Below are 19,368 nucleotides of genomic sequence, written 5' to 3' on the forward strand. Positions count from 1 at the left end.
AATTAAAGGAATTGAAATGTACATTGTGCCTTGGTTTAGTGTCTGGAAGAGTCCTGACTCAGTCCTGACTCAGTCAATTATAGATGATGTGAGCGGGCGGGTGTGTGTGTTTAGGGCACGGATGGCTTGGGGATAGAAGCTCCTCTTGAGTCTCTCTGTCCTTGCCCGGAAGACAAGGACAAGACAAGGACAACATACCAGCCAATGGTCTCAGATTAAATGTATCGGCATTATCTAAACTGGTTTTCTGAAAGTAATTCGTTTCACCTTATAATCAATCAAAATTTGATGAAATGATTTCAAACATATATTGCATAAGCGATGTTGCAGGATTGCTTTTATAGACCCGCATTAACATCTATATTTGTCTTAGGCATGTGTCTCCCCTCCACTTCAGTTTTGACTTACACGTGTGTTTGTTCTGGAAATGTTTCTCTGCGTGTTTTTCTGACGTGGAGTTGGCGGTCCCAGCATCCTTCAGTGCCGTGTTCCAACAGGTGCCATAAAGAAAAAAAACAACAACAAATGGCTCATATAGTCTTTATTACAGAGGCAGCAGCTACGAATGCCACACGGATCACTGGTTTTAATAATAACCCCGAAATAACCCGGTACAATAAATCTAGACAACCGTTTGGTGGCCACATCTTAAAAATCCTGCCACCTGTTATTTCGCCTTTCCGACTCCGTCCAATGGGAGTGAGCGGCAGGTCTGGAGGCGGAGAAAAGAGGGAGAGAAGTTGGAGGAGAGAGTGAGAGACAGAGTCGGAGAGACGGAGAGCCGTAGATTGAGTGTTTGTCGGTGGAGTCACATATTAAATCGCAGACTTTACAGCTCATCTGGGGACTCTTACTTCACATCCACGCCGTCGTCTTTCCCCCCCACCACCTCCTGTTTCATGCTGCTTACGTGCAGCCACAGGTTGACCGATTTATCCGAGTCACCATGGATTATTCCGCTTCATCCACTGCCGATTGCCACTGACAGGATCAAAATGGGAACGATCAATACATCACCGATGACTGGGAGAGAGACAAACTGATCTTATCAGGTGAGCGGAAGACGGAGCCATCATCAGCGGGGAAGCGACGCGCATTTTCGAGAGATAAGACCTGTGGAGGACCTATATGAAGGGAGACGAAGCGAAAAGATGATGGGATGGCCGTGACAACATGAAAAAGAAAAAGTGCTGTGGTCTGCTTTCATCCAGTCCGTGATTCGACACAACTAACCTGGGGGAAAAGGGACCGAGGCAGAAGAGGTCGGAGGTAGGTATATGGGAAACAGTCAAGGAGGAGATGGGTGGTCGTGAAGGTGTCTGGTTATATCATACTGAAAGTAGGCTGTTGTTTTGGATCAATCAGAGGATACTAAAACGCAAGCCAACTTATGGTTAACTGAGGCTTTCGCACTTCTGCTCTGATCTGGAATTATTATCCTTTAGTCTCTGAGGCTGATCTCATTTTCATAGTGTAAAGCCAGAGGATTTGCACCATCCTCCTGGCTAACAACACAGATGACATTTATGGAATAGATTGCTGGAAGCACTGTGGGATGTGAGAGAACAAGAAGACACTGGGAAACCGAGAGGGGAAGCGCTGAGAGAGGCTGACTGGGCAACTGACTCAAATGTGACTCAAGGAATAACATATTCCCCAATTATGACCACTTGTCTTCACTCTGTGTTCCCTCTTTGTCACACATCCTCAGCTTTTGGAGTTCAGTCTTCTCCCTCATTTGTTTTAACCATCCATCACAATGTTTTCCTGCTCCTTCCTTTGTTTTTTCTGTATGTCCTTCATTACCACATTACGATAAGGAACCTGTATTCTCTATCGTTTTCTCCGCGGGCCACTTTATATTTCCTCTCTTTTCTCTTCCTAGACAGGTGTGCGGCCACAGCTGTGATCATGGAGCCTCCCCCTTCTCTGAGCTTGGCTCTGCTAGGAGGGAGCGAGGATGAGGACCAGCGATTCCTCCTTCCCCTGGGCAGTATATCCCATCCGTCCACTGCTGGCGCCCAGCCAGGATCAAACCACTCCAACCACATGGGAGGATCAAGCCTCGACCGTCTAAACGGCAGCACCTCATCCCCCTCGCCCGCCACGCCCAACTTGCCCCCAGCATCTCTCCCGAAGTTACCACTTTCCTCCGCTGGAGCTCAGCCTTTGCCTCCACCCATCCCCAATGCCCTGCACCCCACCAGCACCCCACTCTCTTCCTGTCTGGGCTCACAGCACAGCCTGAGTGGGGACAACTCCCCAGTCTACAATGCCCTTTTTTACTCGTCCCATTCGCCATCCATGGAGCGGGAGAGGGACAGAGAGCGTGACAGGGACAGGGAGAGGGGGTGCAAACACAGACAGGCCAGCCCTCTGGTTCACCGTAGGGACAGTAACCCCTTCACGGAGATTGCCATGAGTTCCTGTAAGTACACAGGTGGCGTCATGAAGCCCCTGAGCCGCCTCAGCGCATCCCGGAGAAACCTAATCGAGTCAGACAGCAGCAGCGAAACCAAAGAGGGCGCCGTTTCAGCTGTTGCTGGCGCAACTGCTGCTGGGGGGCATGACCGGCAGCGAGAAGCCCCCCCTACCTGTTCGGTGACCCAGTCCTCCACCAACCAACCCCCAATTCAGAGCCCACCAGAGATTGTGATTTCATCCAAAGAAGATTCCCCGTACCTCAGAGGAGGTTATGACATCACCGACTCCACATCCAACCAGATGTCCATCTACCACCAGAACCACGCACTAGTGGAGAGCAGGCGTTCGCAGTCAGGGAGGGGCAGCAGGCAGGGAGGAGTTGGGGCAGTGGGTACCGGGGCCAGGGGCAGCACCTCCAAGGCTCCCAAACGAAAGAACCAAAACATTGGGTATAAACTGGGGCACCGCAGGGCGCTGTTCGAGAAGAGGAAGCGGCTGAGCGACTACGCCCTGATCTTTGGAATGTTTGGCATCGTAGTCATGGTGATTGAGACAGAGCTGTCGTGGGGCGTGTACACGAAGGTGAGGGACACAAATGAGTGACACTTAAAAAGACACACCAATAAAAAGATCACTTGTGCTTAGTGCTGGGGCTGGGCCATGTGTTGAAATGTTCTAACCATCAATAAAATTAATTATTTCCTGAGTTGAAATCTTAAGGAGGCAGACCACAAAATTAGAAACATAAACTGACAGCTCTCCCTCAGAAAATACTGCCCAGAAGTCATCTAGTCGCTGATAACTGAGCGCAGTCGTTGTCTTTTGGGAAACCAAGCTGCACTCCAGCCATGTCTTAGAAAATAAGCCTGATGATGACATAGCACAGTGAAGAGGGTTACCTCAGCTCACACTTGAAAATTAATACAAGAAAGCATGCGTTAGAAACTTGGAGTGTGGACAAGCCTGTGAATTTATCAGGCAGAGGGGTCTAGAGAAAGACATTATGAAGTTCCCCTGTGGGAATTGTAGGAGCCAGTGTCTTTAGCTAAGGACTGATACTCACAATATCTTTGCCTCTGCTGCTTTAGTTTTGGCTGTTGTTTTGTTTTAATTTGTCTGTCATCAATCCCCCCAGGCTTTTAGAGGTATGACACAAAATTACCACAGTGTCACGTTAATGTAGCTGCATTGCATATGCGTAACAATTATGAAACAAGGCTGTCGTTTCCCAGAAAGTTGATTCTGTTCATCTGGACGTGGCGTTTTCAGTGGGAGAAACCTTTTGTCACTCATCCAAGTGACTTCTTCAGTCTGAGCTGACTGCAGGTTTCCCCAACCTTATAAACAGTGCATTTGCATAATGACTGACGGCTGTCATGTATGTCATGGTTATATCTCTGGTGCTTATCTAGAATCTCCTGGGTTAACTTTGTCTTATTTGGGCTTTTTTGCCTTTTGCTTTTTTTATTATTTTATTTTACAAGCAGCCCATAAACACTGACAGGAAATGTAGGGGATAAAGAAAGAAAGAAGATTACATGTCCCAAAGGTCATCAGGCAGATTTGAACATTAGGTAGTACGATTACTGACCCTCCAAGTCACTAGGACACCCCATTTTTTACCCGGTTTAGGCGGTGCAGATGAACCTTTTAGTCACTGAATTCATGATTGCAACAACTATTGCAATGACCAAGCTTGACAGTTACTGCTTTTGGGTGATGTAATGCAAGGATGCTAAGGACATGGAGGGGGCAGATTATCAGAAGGAGGCCAGGATCTCATTTGTTTGTGTAATGGGGGGTGTAATAAGCTGAATAGGCCCCTGGCTGCTGTTCTCTGTTTATTTTGTGTGTGCGCGTGTGTGTCAGGAAGCCTCGGACCATGTTGTGCTCACCTTGCTGTGAGACACTTTTGTCCTCATTCTAGCCTCCCTTTTTTGGTCAGAGATATGACACAGGCTTTGCTTTCTTTAGTTCATAAGGTGGAAACATGACTTCTGCTTATGCAGCTTGTCATACATGGATCGCCAATGATGTGAAATAATCTGTGAGATCAGCTGAGTGCACAGATTAACAGGTAGCTTGTTAGAATAGCCCAACTGGGTGTGTTTCCCCATCTTTCTCACCCTCCACCTGTGTTTCTGTTTGCAGTCTGCGATCTCCGGACTCTTTCTGTTAATGCCGTTGCTAGAAAAATCTCCCTGCTGTGTCTTTTCTTCTACTTTACAAAAATCACTGCTTTAGAGGTCCTTTTTTTATTAATGAAAGTGCACGGTCTCTAATTCCCTTTCAATCCCTCCTCTTCTCTTTTATTCTCTTCTGTCTGCCTTTTCTTTCTTTTTTCCCCTGAAGGAGATGGCAGAGACTTATGCCCTCTTTTTCTGCCTGGGCCTTTTCTATTTCAACTCCACGCCTGTCTCTTTGTCCTGTTTTCTTCATTCCTTTCTTTCTTTCTTTTTTTTTTCCTCCTTCACTATCTCTCTCCCTCTGCTCCGCTGCTCTTCCAGTGGGCGTCAAACTGGGGGAGTGTGATCGGAAGAGAGAAGCGGCTGGGTGAGAATGAAAGTCTGTGGAAGGAGAGAAAAAAAGGAAAAAGGCGATAATGAAAAGCCTGATTTAGGTTCTTAAGCTACAATCAATTTAGCCCTCATCTCAAACAGGCTGCGTTATCTATCAATACGAATCAATGGAATGAGTGAATTCGAGCAGGGTAATCAAAGTGTTTGTCAGCACTCTCACCATATTAATTAATTTCTGATCATCAGGGCATATTGGGGGGGAAAACAAATCGTATATGAAATGTAGCAAAACATCGCGGTCTGTCTTCAGCATCTTGCATTTCTAAAGAGAGAATCCAGAGAGTTAAGTGTGCATCAAAATTCATCTTAAATGGAGACTGTAAAATTTTCTGTCTTCTTTATGGCTGCGTATTTGGTTTGACTCCAACAGACACTGGAGTCCCATCAGACAGCTAAAACCCTCACTTAGATAATTGAGGTGGATAGAAGCCTGCTGGCTGTTGTGGAAAAAAAAAATGGATTGAGATCCCGAGGATGAAAGAACAATCGTGCTGGGAAGATGAATGGGTGGAAGGAGGAGAGGTTCGCGCGCTGCTTTAAACGAGTCTAGGGGGCGAGGTTTGAGTGATTTCTTCCATTGATTATTGATAATCACACCCACGCACATGCACCGTGCACCTCCGCATACACATGCTGTGCAAACTGCTTTATTGAAAATGGATGCTGCCTTTCAGAGAAGCCATCCTTGAGAGCTCGTGTTGAAATACGATCGGTTAAGATCATTCGTCATAGATTGAAAATATATAATGCACGTGTATAAATATAGCCTCTTAATGGCTCCTTTAGGTCTCCCTTCTTTGACAATGGCTACAAAGCAAATGTCACTGTATACTGATCAGTCTGTGTAGCTCTACCTAAGCTTCTGCACTTTTTTTCTGAAGGTCCAGCTGCTCTAGCTTTTCTCCCAAAAATAGAGATGAAGAATAAGAATGGAACCAAACAGAGTTGGCTGGATTGTGTGGAGCGTGCATGTTTCTGTGTGTTGGAAGGGTAAATGGAGAGAGGTTAACTGAGGAGGACACAGTGTTTCGTGACTGTGGGTATTGTGAGTAAGCTATATTCCTGTGCAGAAACAGCACAAACCCTATCAGCACACTCTTATTTGCCACATCTAAGACTTTTCCATTCATTGCTGTGCAGCCTCTATCTTCAGTTATCAGCCTTTGCAATTTAAGTTAAGTTCAAGTCCATGATGAAGGCCACTTCTGTAGGACAAAGTTTGATTGCAGATAAAAATTATTATCTTGTACAGCCTTCAGCGCTCTAAGGCACAGCTGTAAATTCCTGCATTGTAAATATTCAGGCACGGTTGTTGAGCCTAGATAGATTATGTAGAGAGAATATTAAATGATGAAATAATTCATGAATGTGAAATAATTTAATTTTTGGCTCATGGTGACTTTTTGCCCAAAAGGCTTCAAAGAAAAAACCTGAGCCTTTAATTTGTTGTCATGCATTTTTAACTCTGCATGTTCTGTGACCTCTCCTCATGATCAGTGTCACTGCCACACACCCAGGATCGTGACATGTCAAAATGTTAACAGCAGTGTGAGGACAGCCTTCTATATGCTTCTATTATTATTTTGATGAGGAACAGGGGGTCCTGGTCTGACACGTGTCTCTGTCTGAGAATAACTGGGGCCCTTGGACACTTGGGACCTTAGCATGTGGGCTGTCACAGTCAGATCAATAGATCTTTCACAGAGGCTCACATAGCTCCTCGGGGCCAAGCTCCAAGCCACATTTCAGGCTTGCAACGCTGCTATTCTGAGGCGATGCCCTGCAGTTGTTGACTTCACCTGTCACACTATCAATGCGTGCATTTGGCATGTGTGAGGGTATCAAGTGTGAGTATGTACCCTCTGTCTGCTTCTCAACACAAGCATCAGCAATGCTGCCTCCTATTTCCCCTTTGCTTCCTCGATTCCTTCCTTCCTTTCACTGTCAGAGAAAGTCCCTCCGTTGGCGAGTCTTAAATATGCCTCCATCCCCCCACGAGAGTCATTGCCTTCTCAGCAGCCTTAAAACCTCTTCCTCAGTCCCTCCGCAGCACCACCATCCCTCCCGTTCTGCCCTCGCTCTGCTATCTCTGACATTTACTGGTAGACCTTTCTGCACATTTTCTCTGTTGGTCCACTTACAGTGGCTGCACGCTGCTTTAGAGACAGTACATGAGGTCGATCAGGGAATTAAACTCCCACCATATTCTCTAAAGAAGCTATCAGCCATCTCTGCATTTTTGTGCAACTGCACCTACTCTCCTTCTCAACCTTCTCCCTTTTCCTTCAGTCCATTACACACTGCCTTCATCTTCTAGATCACAGACTTCTAAGCGACTGTAGATCCCAGAGGTCCTACAACTAACAGGTACAAATATGCTTGTTTGAGCATAACAAGGCTAAGCAACCTCTGGCTGTATGTGGAAGTGCTGGTACTTACATGGTTATGTTAAAACTTGTGTGCTCTGATGGTAAACATTCACGTCACAGGGTCTCCTCTGTGTACACACACACATATGGAGTGTGTGTCTTTATGTATTTAGCTCTGTCACGTTAGTACCCATGGATGCACCTGCTAATGTGTGTGTGTCCACATCTCCCTTTGTCTGGATTTAATTGAGTGTGTATGGCCGTAATGGTGTATGCCGATGTGCATTCGAGTGTATGCGTATGGTGCGTGTGTGTGTGTTTACCCTGGAAGGGTGACATCGCTTCTGTCTATTGCCTGTTTCCCTGGAGACTGATTGCAAGAAGGCATCACTCTGACAGGGAGAGACCCCCAAGGCTAAGGCATTACATCACACGCAGACACATGTGCACACACGCACATACTCATTACAACCGCGTGGTAAGTGACACGTATTTTCTCTCATGTCTGTGTCAATAAGGTTGAGGTAGGGGCAATTGGGGGAAACCCTCTAGATACTACCTGTCTGTGTTTGTGTGTGTGTCTCCCTGCTAATTGAACTAAAGAAGCTCAAAAAGCTCATTATCCCTGCATGTTGTCCACAGAGCCAGTGATCAATATACGCTAATCACACACTTATGCACAGCTGGCTAAGAAAGAAAGGAAAAAGAAGAAACACAAGCATATGTAAGTTGTATTTCCAACAAAGGAGCACCAAAGAGCCAATCATCAGCTTCAAAACAGCCAAACCAGGAATCATGTCAGTCAGTCTGGGCCCTGTTAACATACGCAGGATATCTTTCTGTTATCTGGCTTCACTTACACTAACATTGGCAATCAGGCTAAGCGGTCACACTAGTGACAGTGCTTATTGACTCAATTATCAACCTAGCTTCGAGCACGTTCACATGAAAGAGTGCCATTAGTAGCATCTGACCAATCACAAACATGGATGCGTGAACTGGCAGCAGAGCGCCTGGTTTTACAAAAGATAAAAATATAATAATACAAAAATCTGAAGACGTTAAACACACAGTGCAGATTGAAACCGTCGCGGTAGTTGAAGGCAAATCAGCATGAGCATGAGTGTCTGCAGCAGGAGAAGCACTGAACTGTAGACGAGACTTAAATAGTGCTGTATGCACGTGCGAGTGTTTTAACTGCTTTAGTCGGTAATGAATGCTCGGTCATTAGGGCACAGGACAATCTGTGTTATTCCACCAAAGTAATATTGAGATGTGCATGAGATAGTTTTAGTGTGTATTTTTTCTGCTGCAGCCCTGGTGCAGTTTAAGGCTCTGAGAGTAGCCGAAAGACTAAATATAAAAACAAATTCAGTGTAGGAAAATACAATTGTTTCATCTAAGAATCTTCGAATTCTTATTGAATTTTATCAGAGAAACAAAGACTTTAGACACTGTTAAAAAACTGCAGACCCTCATGTTATCCTTCCACAGAGTCCAAGAATGGTGACATTACTTTGTAGGTGGTGATTTTATACCTCTTGATTTATAATCTTGAACATCGTTGTATTTTTACTCAGTTGTATATAGTATTTGTATTTGTATTCTATTTTTATCTTATTGTATATTTATTTTATTTTATTCTACTGTATATAGTATTTTATTTTATTCTATTCTGTACAGTTGTGTACTGTATTTATTCTTATTGTATTCTAATTTTTGCCTCATAACTTTTGCACTGTCCACTTCCTGCTGTGACAAAACAAATTTCCCACGTGTGGGACTAATAAAGGTTATCTTATCTTATAACCCGCTCCAGAACAGGTCATATCAGCAGCAGAAGTTACCATGACGATGTCCCCCAGTAGCAACTGAACCACTTTTTTAATACTGAAAACCCCGAGTTACATTTTGAAGTTACCTGGATAAGCCCAAATCATGCTTCCCAGTTTTTGCAGAGATGGACGCACAGTTCATTTTCACAACTGTTTAAAAAAAGTCCTTAATTTAAATTGGTGTATTAAACCAAATGTGTGCACATTTTGGAAGTTTGCTTACTTCTGTAAGCTTGAAGACTCAATGGACTGTTTTTACTTAGAAAACCTTAATTTAGCCATGCTGAGTTCATTATTTAACTGTTTAGGCTTTGATTATGGTGGATGTGCAGTGCGGTTTCTAGTATCCATGTGGCTAAAAACAGTGTATTAAATAACCTCTATAACTAAGTCTTCTGCAGCCATTAATGAAGTTCAGTCATTGTTGTTGGTGGGATGGGCCAGAGGCATCGAATAATGTTAGCACCGTGGATTGAGCCATAAATTTAGCTGTAATCTTGTGTATAGTAAAAGTAGAACATGCAGGGAGTTTTTTAACACCTTATTTTGAGACTATTTACCAAACTTTTTTTTATCTGCTTTGTCTGTTTTCATCACATTTGAATGGTGTTTTATGTCCCAGTGGCCATTGAAGTAAAAGTCATGCCTCTCCCTGTTTTATTACGCAGTTATACAGGCTTATTGACCTAAAACAGTCAGATGCACAAGATATGGTCTATATGAACCATATCAGCCACTTTTGTGTGGGACGGTGAAGTGTTAGGTTAACATTCACCCATTTTTTATCAACGCTGTTATCTCTGAGGTCAAAATGCTTCTATGTTTATGTTCCAGTTTCCTAAACTGTGCTTGTCCAGGATGAGGGTAAAGCGCAGCCTAACCCGAAACAGGTCACAGGTGACTCTATGAATGTTAAGAGGTTAAGTGCGACACAGAAAATTTCCCTTCAGCTTGCATATATGATTTGTGGTAGGGAGCTGCATGCTGTTTCCATAGATGAGCACCGCTAAAGCACAGGTGTTACTAAGAGCATTTGCAATGATTGCACTTTTCTCAGGTCTCACTATAAGCGATGGCAGTGTGTTATTGAGCCTACAGTAAAAGTACTATTAAAACTAAAGCAGCCAAATGAAATTCAGCCATTTATCACTTTTTTTTAAATGAATTACACCTGTGTTTGCACATTGCTCGTTGCCTGGCAACCCCACTGTGACAAAAATCCAGTTGGTGTTATTCATCACGAAATCACTTGATGAGCATGTAACTCAATAAACAATTAATCCTTACATTTCTGTTTATGAGCAGATTAAACCTTAAATGCATTGCTTTTCTCTAACCAGCAATCCAGCACCAATACGAGGCAGGTTAAGCCACGTATCAATATCATTCTGCTTGCAAACATAATTTAAAATAACAATACCAAATAAAGTTGAAGTCTGTTTTGATCATTTGTTTCTACAGGCAGCCTACTCCGTCATATGCTGTTGTAACAAAATCCTTTTGGAAGCAAGTTTCACCAATCAGCACCTGTCTTATTAACGCAGCTGGGAAGTTACTTCGTCTTAAAAAGATTCAGACCAAATCGAGATGAATCAGAAGAGGCGTTGCCAACACATTACAATCGACTTTTATTTCAAGTTAAACTGAACAAAAACTAGCAAACAATCCCGAATATGTCCTCAAATGAATTCAATTAAAGTGAAACTTTTCATTTTTAGATTTTGTTGTACTACACACACTTCGACACACTTAATGTTTACAGTACGCCAAGAAAAACTACGACTTTGCAACATGTAGACATTCCTGCTACCACACAGAAACTGATCCTCGACTATTAGCTGGGGTCAGTGAATTAACATGATTGGTTCATTTGTTTCCTGATAAAGGTGATTGGCTCTTTGGAGGGAGTGGTAGCATCATTGTATTCAGCACTCTTTGAGTGGCATGTCTCTCTCATATAAGGTCTGTAACACTGTATGGACTGGGATCTACAATCCAAAATTAGTCAGCACAGATTTACTTTTTATTGGAGAAAAAAATGGAAAAATGAACAAAGCTTTTTGTCATTTATGAAATCTCTACTACAGGACATTAATGAAAAAAAAAACACTTTGAAGAAAACAAGGAAGCTGAGAGCTTAATTGAATTACATGATTTAATTAGACAGGGTGTAATATTGTCTCATGGTATATATATTTAAGGATTAAACAAATCGTAGGTAAGGAAAGAAAGCCGTCAGGACACGCCCAGAAATTTCCCTGCACATAATCCGCCTGTGAAACCGCAGCTTGTCATTAATTAGTGAGTGCTAGAGGTGCCGGCAGGTGGGAGCTTTTTGAACTTTGGACAGACCATTACAGTCGTTTCCCCCACTGCTTCCAGCCTTCACGCTAAGCTGCTCTCTCAGCAAGATAGCAAACATTTTCCAAGTGGCAGAAAGTTAACTTGTTCCAGAAACATCACAGTTTCAAAGCTTTTTAACTTTTTTAATTAAGGCACAAGTCCTGCTTGTTGTAAGGAATCATGTGATGTAAAGTTCATCATCGACCCGTGTCTGCAAATATGTGCACAGGCTCTAGAAGTCGAAAGGAGCGCGCATGCACAGAGTACAGACTGTAGCGCGTGTGCAGTACGTGCGTGCCGTCAAGCCTGCATCCCACCAATTTCGCATCTGCACTGACATTAAAGTGAAGCTGCTTTTGTCTATAAAGACTTTAATGCTGGCGCATTCATTTATAATGCAAACACTTGAATCAAAAGGTGGCACTAAAAACTAATAGACCCATGCCAGCCTGTTAGAGTTTAAAAAAATCATGACTGTAAAAAAGCTGAAATGAACAGAAGGCGCGCCAGTAGGAGCATATATCTCCTTTTTGCAGTTAAGTTATTCACTATACAGGTGGAATAAGTGAAGTGCAAACAGGCAAACAAAATGCTTTTGACAGTGTAATGAGACAACTGTCAAAAAATCCCAACGACCAACAGAGTGCTGGGTGTAAACGAAGAAAGCGAGAAGGGAGACCGTAGAGAGAGAGAGAGAAGGGGGACGTAATCTCCCATCACATTGCAATTCACTAGTGTGACTGTGTTTAAACAGATATGGTGCTGAAAGCCAAGAGTGAAACCAGCATTTTTCTCATTAGCACAACAATGTTGGCTTCCTTTGCACCTAGTTTGCTTCAGTGGGTACAAATGAGATGTTAGCAACAGTGGAGAAGGAGACCGAGACAAGACAAGCAAGCACAAGCAAATAAAGACAGAAAGACAACAGCTTCGGGTAAGCTGATAGAGGAAATCAGTGCGAGGCAAAGCTAGATATTTTCCCAGTGTTGTGCGCTGGCTCATAAATGCACTGACATGAGTGACAAATGTGAATACATCCATACAGCATGTGCATTTTAGTGTATTATATGAACGGCGGAAGGGGAACCCAGCCTCAGATTCATTCTCAGATTGCTCTAATTACAGTCAACAGAGGAGCACGTCAGTGTGTATTAACCAACTAGACTCTGTGCGTGCTTCTGTGTGTTTGTTTGACATTGAATTAATACCATTAAGGCCACGAAGCATAGACAGAGACCCTAAATAAACACAATAACACACTAACACACTCTATTTTCCAGCAGGCTGAGTTGCAATATATATTCATGAACCCAAAATGCAATGTGGATTCTGTCTAATAACACCACGGAGGAAAGACTGAGTAATATGTGTCTAAACTCAGAGTGCAGACCCGGATTAAAGAGTGGTGATTAATGCTCAACAGTCTCCCACTTTACCCCCAACCTACCGCCTAAGTCTTAAGGTGGCTCAGGTCTTTCCTGGCGGAGGACATAAGGCTGTTGCGCTCGGTGTGTGACCTTGCTGGTCCCGCCAATGTGCTTTGAGTTTCTTATTTTTTCTTTTGATATGCGTGTGTCTATTCAATTGTGCATTTCAAAACACAGACCTTGAGCTGATGTGGACAAATGAGTCGGATTGGCAAGCTTTATTTTAAAGAATTAGAAAATGAATCAAGCTGACCGGTTTGTTTGAGTTTCTGAGCTTTTGCTTTTATGTGCTGATTTTTTATTTTTATTTTTGCCTTTGAAACGGAACATTTGCAATGAATGAAAATGTAATGAATTCCTTAAACCCATCCAGTGTACTGCTATGAAACAAATGCAATTTCTGATAAAAGGTCATACACTTAAAACTTGTTTAACTGGTGACGGATGAAAAGGAAGCGTGAAAGCAGTGTAGTTTGATCTGAAGCTTATGAAGTTTTTATAGGTTTAGTAAGTCTGTGGATCTGCATTTAATACTGTTAGCAAATGTACACTGAAATCTTTCTTTCTCACATTCATCCACTGATTCATTCCTGTATTTACGTTATATTAACACAACCAGATACGTCATTATCAGTATAGATGTATTCTCCAATGGACGACCAGACTCTCCGGAGAGCAGCTAACAAATTAATCGAATGCACTTTCCCCTTTGAATCTCTTTGTGTAGATCAGATGTGTGTAGCCCAGTGTATTCTGACCAAATGTACAAATGTGTTGTGTACCTGTGTGCAAACATGCGTATGATAGCACACGTAAGTGTTGCTGCTCTCGCAGTGTGAAAGGTGAGGGGGTTAGAGAAGCCAAATAAGTGCTATGAGTCGTATTGATTGGAAGATACTGGGCGTTGATTATAAGCCCTGTGAAACCAGACAAGGAGTTAACGCTCGACTGCAGAAAGATATTGATAGGCGAAAAGCAACCATTCAACTTCTGTTCTTTGAAACTGGCTTTTGTTTTGTCTTTGCTGAGAAATTGCAACAACAGTGCTGATGCTATTTTAGCAAAGGAGTGAGAGAGGAGTGAGTGAGTGGGACATCTGTGAAACCAGCCTAGTGACTGAGTCTGGACATTCAAGTTTTTTTTAAGACTGTTGTTTTAGGTGAAGCAGACTGAACTGAGTGGAAATAAAATCAGTGTAAAATCAAACACACAGCTAATATAAAACATTTTTCAAGGATCAGGATTTGGGCTTAGTTACAGAAGAGGTTCTTTCACTTGGTTCCAGTGAACCAAACTCTTAATGCTTCAGCATAACAAGACATTTTGGACAATTTCATGCTCTTAACTTTGTGGGAGCAGTTTGGTGATGGCTGTTCTTGCTGTTCCAACATGACTGTGCACCAGTGCACAAACCAAGGTCCATGGACATGGATGAGATGTTTTTCTTATTTTTTGTTTTGTATGTATGCATGCACACCTGTTCAACTGCTCATTAACATAAATATCAGCCAATCATGTGGCTGCAGCTAAATGCATTTAAGCATGTAGACATGTACTCATAAAAGACAGGCTGAGGTTTAAACTGAACATCGTGGGGAAGAAAAGAAATTGATGTGACTTTGAGTGGCACGATTGTTTTTATCACACAGTATTTGAAAAACTGCTGATCTTTTGGGATTTTCCTACATACATCTGTAGGGTTTACAGAGAATGGTTTGAAAAAGAAAACAGCCAGTTAGCAGCAGTTTGGACAATAGAAGAAAAACATAGCCTGGTCTGATGAGTTTTGATTTCTGCTTTGACATTTGGATGGTAGGGTCATTCGATTGTCACAAACAGCATAACTGTATGGATCCATCCTGCCTTGCATCAGTGGCTCAGGCTGCTGGTATTGCTGCTGACCATGTCCATCCCTTTATGACCACAGTGTACCCATCTTCAGAGGGCTCCTTCCAGGAGGATAATGCACCATGTCAAAAAGCGCAAATCATTAGAAATACCGGTTTCTGGAACACAGAAAGGAGTTCAATGCACTCAAATGAACTCCACAGTGAACAGATTTCAATCCAATAGAGCCCCTTTGGGATGTGGTAGAACAGGAGATCCACATTGTGAATGTGCATGTGTGATGTTATCATTGTAATATGGAGCAAAATGTGTTTCCAGCACCTTGCTGGGTCTATGCCGTGAAGAATTAAGGCAGTTCTGAAGGCAAAAGAGGTCCAACCCAGTATGAAGTGGGTCTGAGTGTATATATAAACTCACCGGCCACTTCATTAGTAAGATTTGCTGTGGAAATTCTCCCCGTTTCTGATGCTAACTTTGAATTAACACGTTGAAGTGCTTAAACACTTTTTTGACTGCACTGTGCTAAGTGTTGTGGAGGGGAATTATGGTGTGGGGCTGTTTTTCAGGGTTTGGGCTTAGTGTATGAAGAGTTCCTTTCACTTAGTTCCAGTAATACAAACTCTTAATACGTCAGCATACCAAGACATTTTGGACAATTTTATGCTCCTAACATTGCAGGAATTTGGGGATGACCCCTTCTTGTTCCAACATGATTGAGCACCAGTGCACTAAGCAAGGTCCATGAAGACATGGGTGAGCGACTTTGGTGTGGAAGAACCTCATTGGCCTGCATAGTCCTAACCTCAACCTGATAAAACACCTTTGGGATGAAGTAGAGCGGAAACTGTGAACCCATCAGTGTCTGACCTCACAGTAGAATGGTCAAAAATTCCTACAAACACACCCATAAACCTTGTGGAAACTCTTTCCAGAAGAGTTTAAGCTGTTGTAGCTTCAAAGGGTAGGCCGACATCATATTACACCGTATGGCTTAAGAGTGGCATGTCACGCACGTGAAGACAAACAAGCGACAAACATCCATTGTTTCAGACAATAGATGAACCAAGAGACGGCACCACAGCCCAGCATCAGATTAATACGTATTACTTTGAACTGTGAATCATGCTGCCAAACATAAAAACATACAGAGTTGGAAATAGTCATAGCTCCCCTCTTAATCAGAGGGGAGCTATAACCTTGTTCATGCAAAAGTTCACCTTGTTCATGCAAAACTAAATTTTGATGGCATCTCTTGTTGTAGCAGGTACCAAACTAGTTTTGTGACTGAAAAGCATGTTTAGTTTTCAAAATATCCCATGCCTATGGATGCACTCTGCACTATTAAAAATCACAATAGCAGTAGCACATACTCACACAGCCTTGTACGTGTTATAACTACCCCTTACTTTTTATGAAGATCAACATCCATAGTTAGTTTAAATGTTAAATAATTTTCTTCCTATTCAACCATTAAACATTTTAGTCTCAAAAAACTGCATCCAAATATGCACATCGCTCACTATAATAATATAAGCAGTATAAGTAATAATATAAGTATAATAATATAAGGCTATGTAATAATATAAGGCTAATTGTGTGTGCATGTGTGTGCGTGCCAGTCTGTGTGTGCTTTAGCAGAGGTCAGTGCGAGGTCGTTCCTGCATGCTACGTATTGCTAGTCAAGATGACTGTTCGTGGCAGGTCAGAATGACCCTCAGGCCACGGAGAAATGTCCCGGCGCTCCCGAGGGGCTGTTAGCGTGTGTTGTCGTCCGTCATTGTACTCTGAATATTAAACCAACCGTCATGGCAAAGTCAATCTGTGCATATTACATTTGTGCTCTAATGTCGTGTCTCCAATGATAAGTGTTTCAATTTTCTCTCTACAGAGCTCCATGTACTCTCTGGCCCTGAAGTGTCTGATCAGCCTGTCCACTGTCATCCTGCTGGGGCTCATCATTGCTTACCACGCGCGGGAGGTTCAGGTAAAACATATGTGCATGTGTTGTGTCTCGCTTTACTGATCCAGACAAAAAGATGAAGTTAAAATTTAAAAAAATCACACACACATAGCAGACTGTAATACAACAAGTTGCTATTAAATCTCTGGGTAGGCAATATCTCTTTTGCACTACTGGACAAAGAAAATCCATGATAACCTTTCTGCATATTGTGATTCAAATTAAGAGGGAACCAGACGTCTGCACCTCCCCTGGGCTTTGCTTCCGGGCTTTAGAAAATTTAGCTCATAATGCCAGCCTTTGGTCAACAAAGGGAGTCTGACAAATGAAGGTTTGTACCCCTTAAACCTGCACTTTTTTCTACTGGCCGGCCGGGGGCAACCCCTCAGGTCACAAAAAGAAGCCTGATTTTTATTGCAACATACAACAAAACAAAACTCCTTTCTTTATTTACAGCCTCAGTAAACACGTTCTAATGAGTGGCGTCAAGTCTTATTTTGTAATTTATGGTCCAATTTAGAGTAAAGTAGTCAGTCTGGAGCATCCTCAGTTCTCACTCAGATATGTCTTTTACATACAGTCTGAGGTCTCTTCAGGACAGACGGAGTGACTTGTGTAAGATGTTATAAAAACCTAAGAAATCCAAGGATGGAAATAAGATGTGATGCAGTGGGTTAGGCAGAGAGCTGTCAGTTTGGAGACCAGGGGTTGAATCCTCTGTGACGCCAATAGCATATGATGAGCCCATGCACGGGTGTCTAGTTTAAAGTTCAGGCATTTTTTTTTCTTTTTCTAAATTTCTACATTTTAGAATCTGGGAAGTTCCTGAAACGGCAGCTATGTTTATTGTGTTTCTCTTTAGGAGTGTTTTCTTGTGAGCCTCATCTGTGCTCTGTCCAAATTGTACACATTATGTTATCATCCCTTAGCCCTCTGAGACAGAGGGACCCAGATGTGTGTCGAATCCAGCCAATTAATGGCATTAATGACAGTCTTTGTGGGATCAACAAAACAGTCTTTGCGTGAAGTACATACACACTGAATGTTAAATACATATTCAGCCAATTACAGCCCTGTCATTCAATAGCTGCACAAAAAGCACAAATAAATATGCAAACACTCACACACGAGTCACACAAACACAGCCTTACAACCCCTTGTAAGTTTGAAATGATCAATCAGAAAGGCTTTCATGCTTCATGATATCTGTTTTGCTGTTTTGTCATTTTACTAATACAATGGTAGCAAAGTCATTTAGCCGGGGATTTCATCCGAAGCCATTTGCAATCGATGTGCATTGACTATTTATGGGAGCCTTGCGGGAATCAGACCCAATGAATACCCCCACACCAGCTATTACACCCACCAACGAAACCACGGAGCCACACTCATCCATCTAACGATGTGCTGGTTTAATGCTGTGATTTTTTTTATTACATCACAGCTTGGCTGTTGCTGGAAATGTCTATTAAAGTTCTGCTCTGAGGTTCAGGCTCTCCGTTCGCAGATCGATAACTGCTCGGTGATTTTTTATTCACTGTCGTACACAGGCACTGATAGGCTGGTAATTAGTCTTGGACAGTATTAAGAAGCCAGAACAGTGCGCGGAAGTGGTGCGAGTGAATAAACGTAGATGCGGTTTAGCGTTCATTGATAAAAGACCCTTCGTTTCTGCTCACAAATGTGTTGTCTCATTCACATACAGAGTCAGTCATCCACCCACACATGCTGTGGCTTCCACACGTGACAGGAACGTTAATACTGACAGAAGAACAGGAGATTGAGAGCGGCTACTGTCAGGCCAACAGAGAGAGATAAAAGGGTGTTCTGTTAATCTACTTCAGGAATAATTCCTTTTGATTAAATGAAGTTAGGAGTTTGGGGAAAATACCTTCAAGGTATACTTGGGTGGGAATGCCAGATGGATGGGGGTGGTAATGTTGGGGTTTACCTACAATCACTTTTCATGGGTGAATTAGAATGGTGATCATTTACACACATTATGTAAGCTGACAGACGTTTATATATTTGTTCTTTCTTCCTTTGGATGTTGTTTCTAATACTAACAGTGGTAACACTGTACTTACAAGAATTGCTAAGCCTAGAGACCTGGTTGCCGAGTTCCTGTCAACCAGTAGTTGCTGAAGGTTGCTGGGAATCACGATGAAATTGGTTGCTAGGACCCAGCCACCTGTAATACAGCCTCCCCCAATCCCCGTTGCTAAGTGAAACTGGTCGCAAAGATGTGTATATGGTGGTGTACTGTAAACCTGCATGCAATTGCTTTGGTTGCTAGGAGACTGATGCAGTTGCCCATAGTTTGTATGGAAGATATCAACTTGTCTGCAAATGATTCGCTAACAGTAGTTAGCACACTTTCTGTGCAAACACTTGCAAACTACACATTTTACTAATTGTGAAACTGATGCAAACTGGAAACAGAGAAAGTAAAAGTAAAAGCTGCCCCTTTTCAAACATGTTGGTTTCAGCAGTAAGGCACAATTTTTAATTTGAAGATGAATTGTCTTTGTATCCAGTAAGTAAATGGCTTCTGCATTAGCCTTATGCCATATGGGTGACTTA

The 19,368-nt window shown here is 42.6% G+C and overlaps 1 protein-coding gene across 1 annotated transcript in view; it reads left to right on the forward strand.

Annotated features, from left to right (window-relative positions):
- Positions 1–729: 729 nt before the first annotated feature.
- The window catches only part of kcnn3 (potassium intermediate/small conductance calcium-activated channel, subfamily N, member 3), a 58,832-nt gene continuing 40,193 nt past the window's right edge, over positions 730–19,368 (forward strand). The window contains 5 exon segments of the mRNA XM_082550768.1: positions 730–1,269; positions 1,886–2,490; positions 2,492–2,585; positions 2,588–3,006; positions 16,714–16,809. Of these exon segments, the coding sequence (XP_082406894.1) occupies positions 1,912–2,490; positions 2,492–2,585; positions 2,588–3,006; positions 16,714–16,809 (1,188 nt within the window). The 5' untranslated portion in view covers positions 730–1,269; positions 1,886–1,911.

This window comes from Aulonocara stuartgranti (genome assembly GCF_965226115.1).
Source record: "Aulonocara stuartgranti genome assembly, chromosome: 11".
Classification (NCBI taxonomy): Eukaryota; Metazoa; Chordata; class Actinopteri; order Cichliformes; family Cichlidae; genus Aulonocara; species Aulonocara stuartgranti.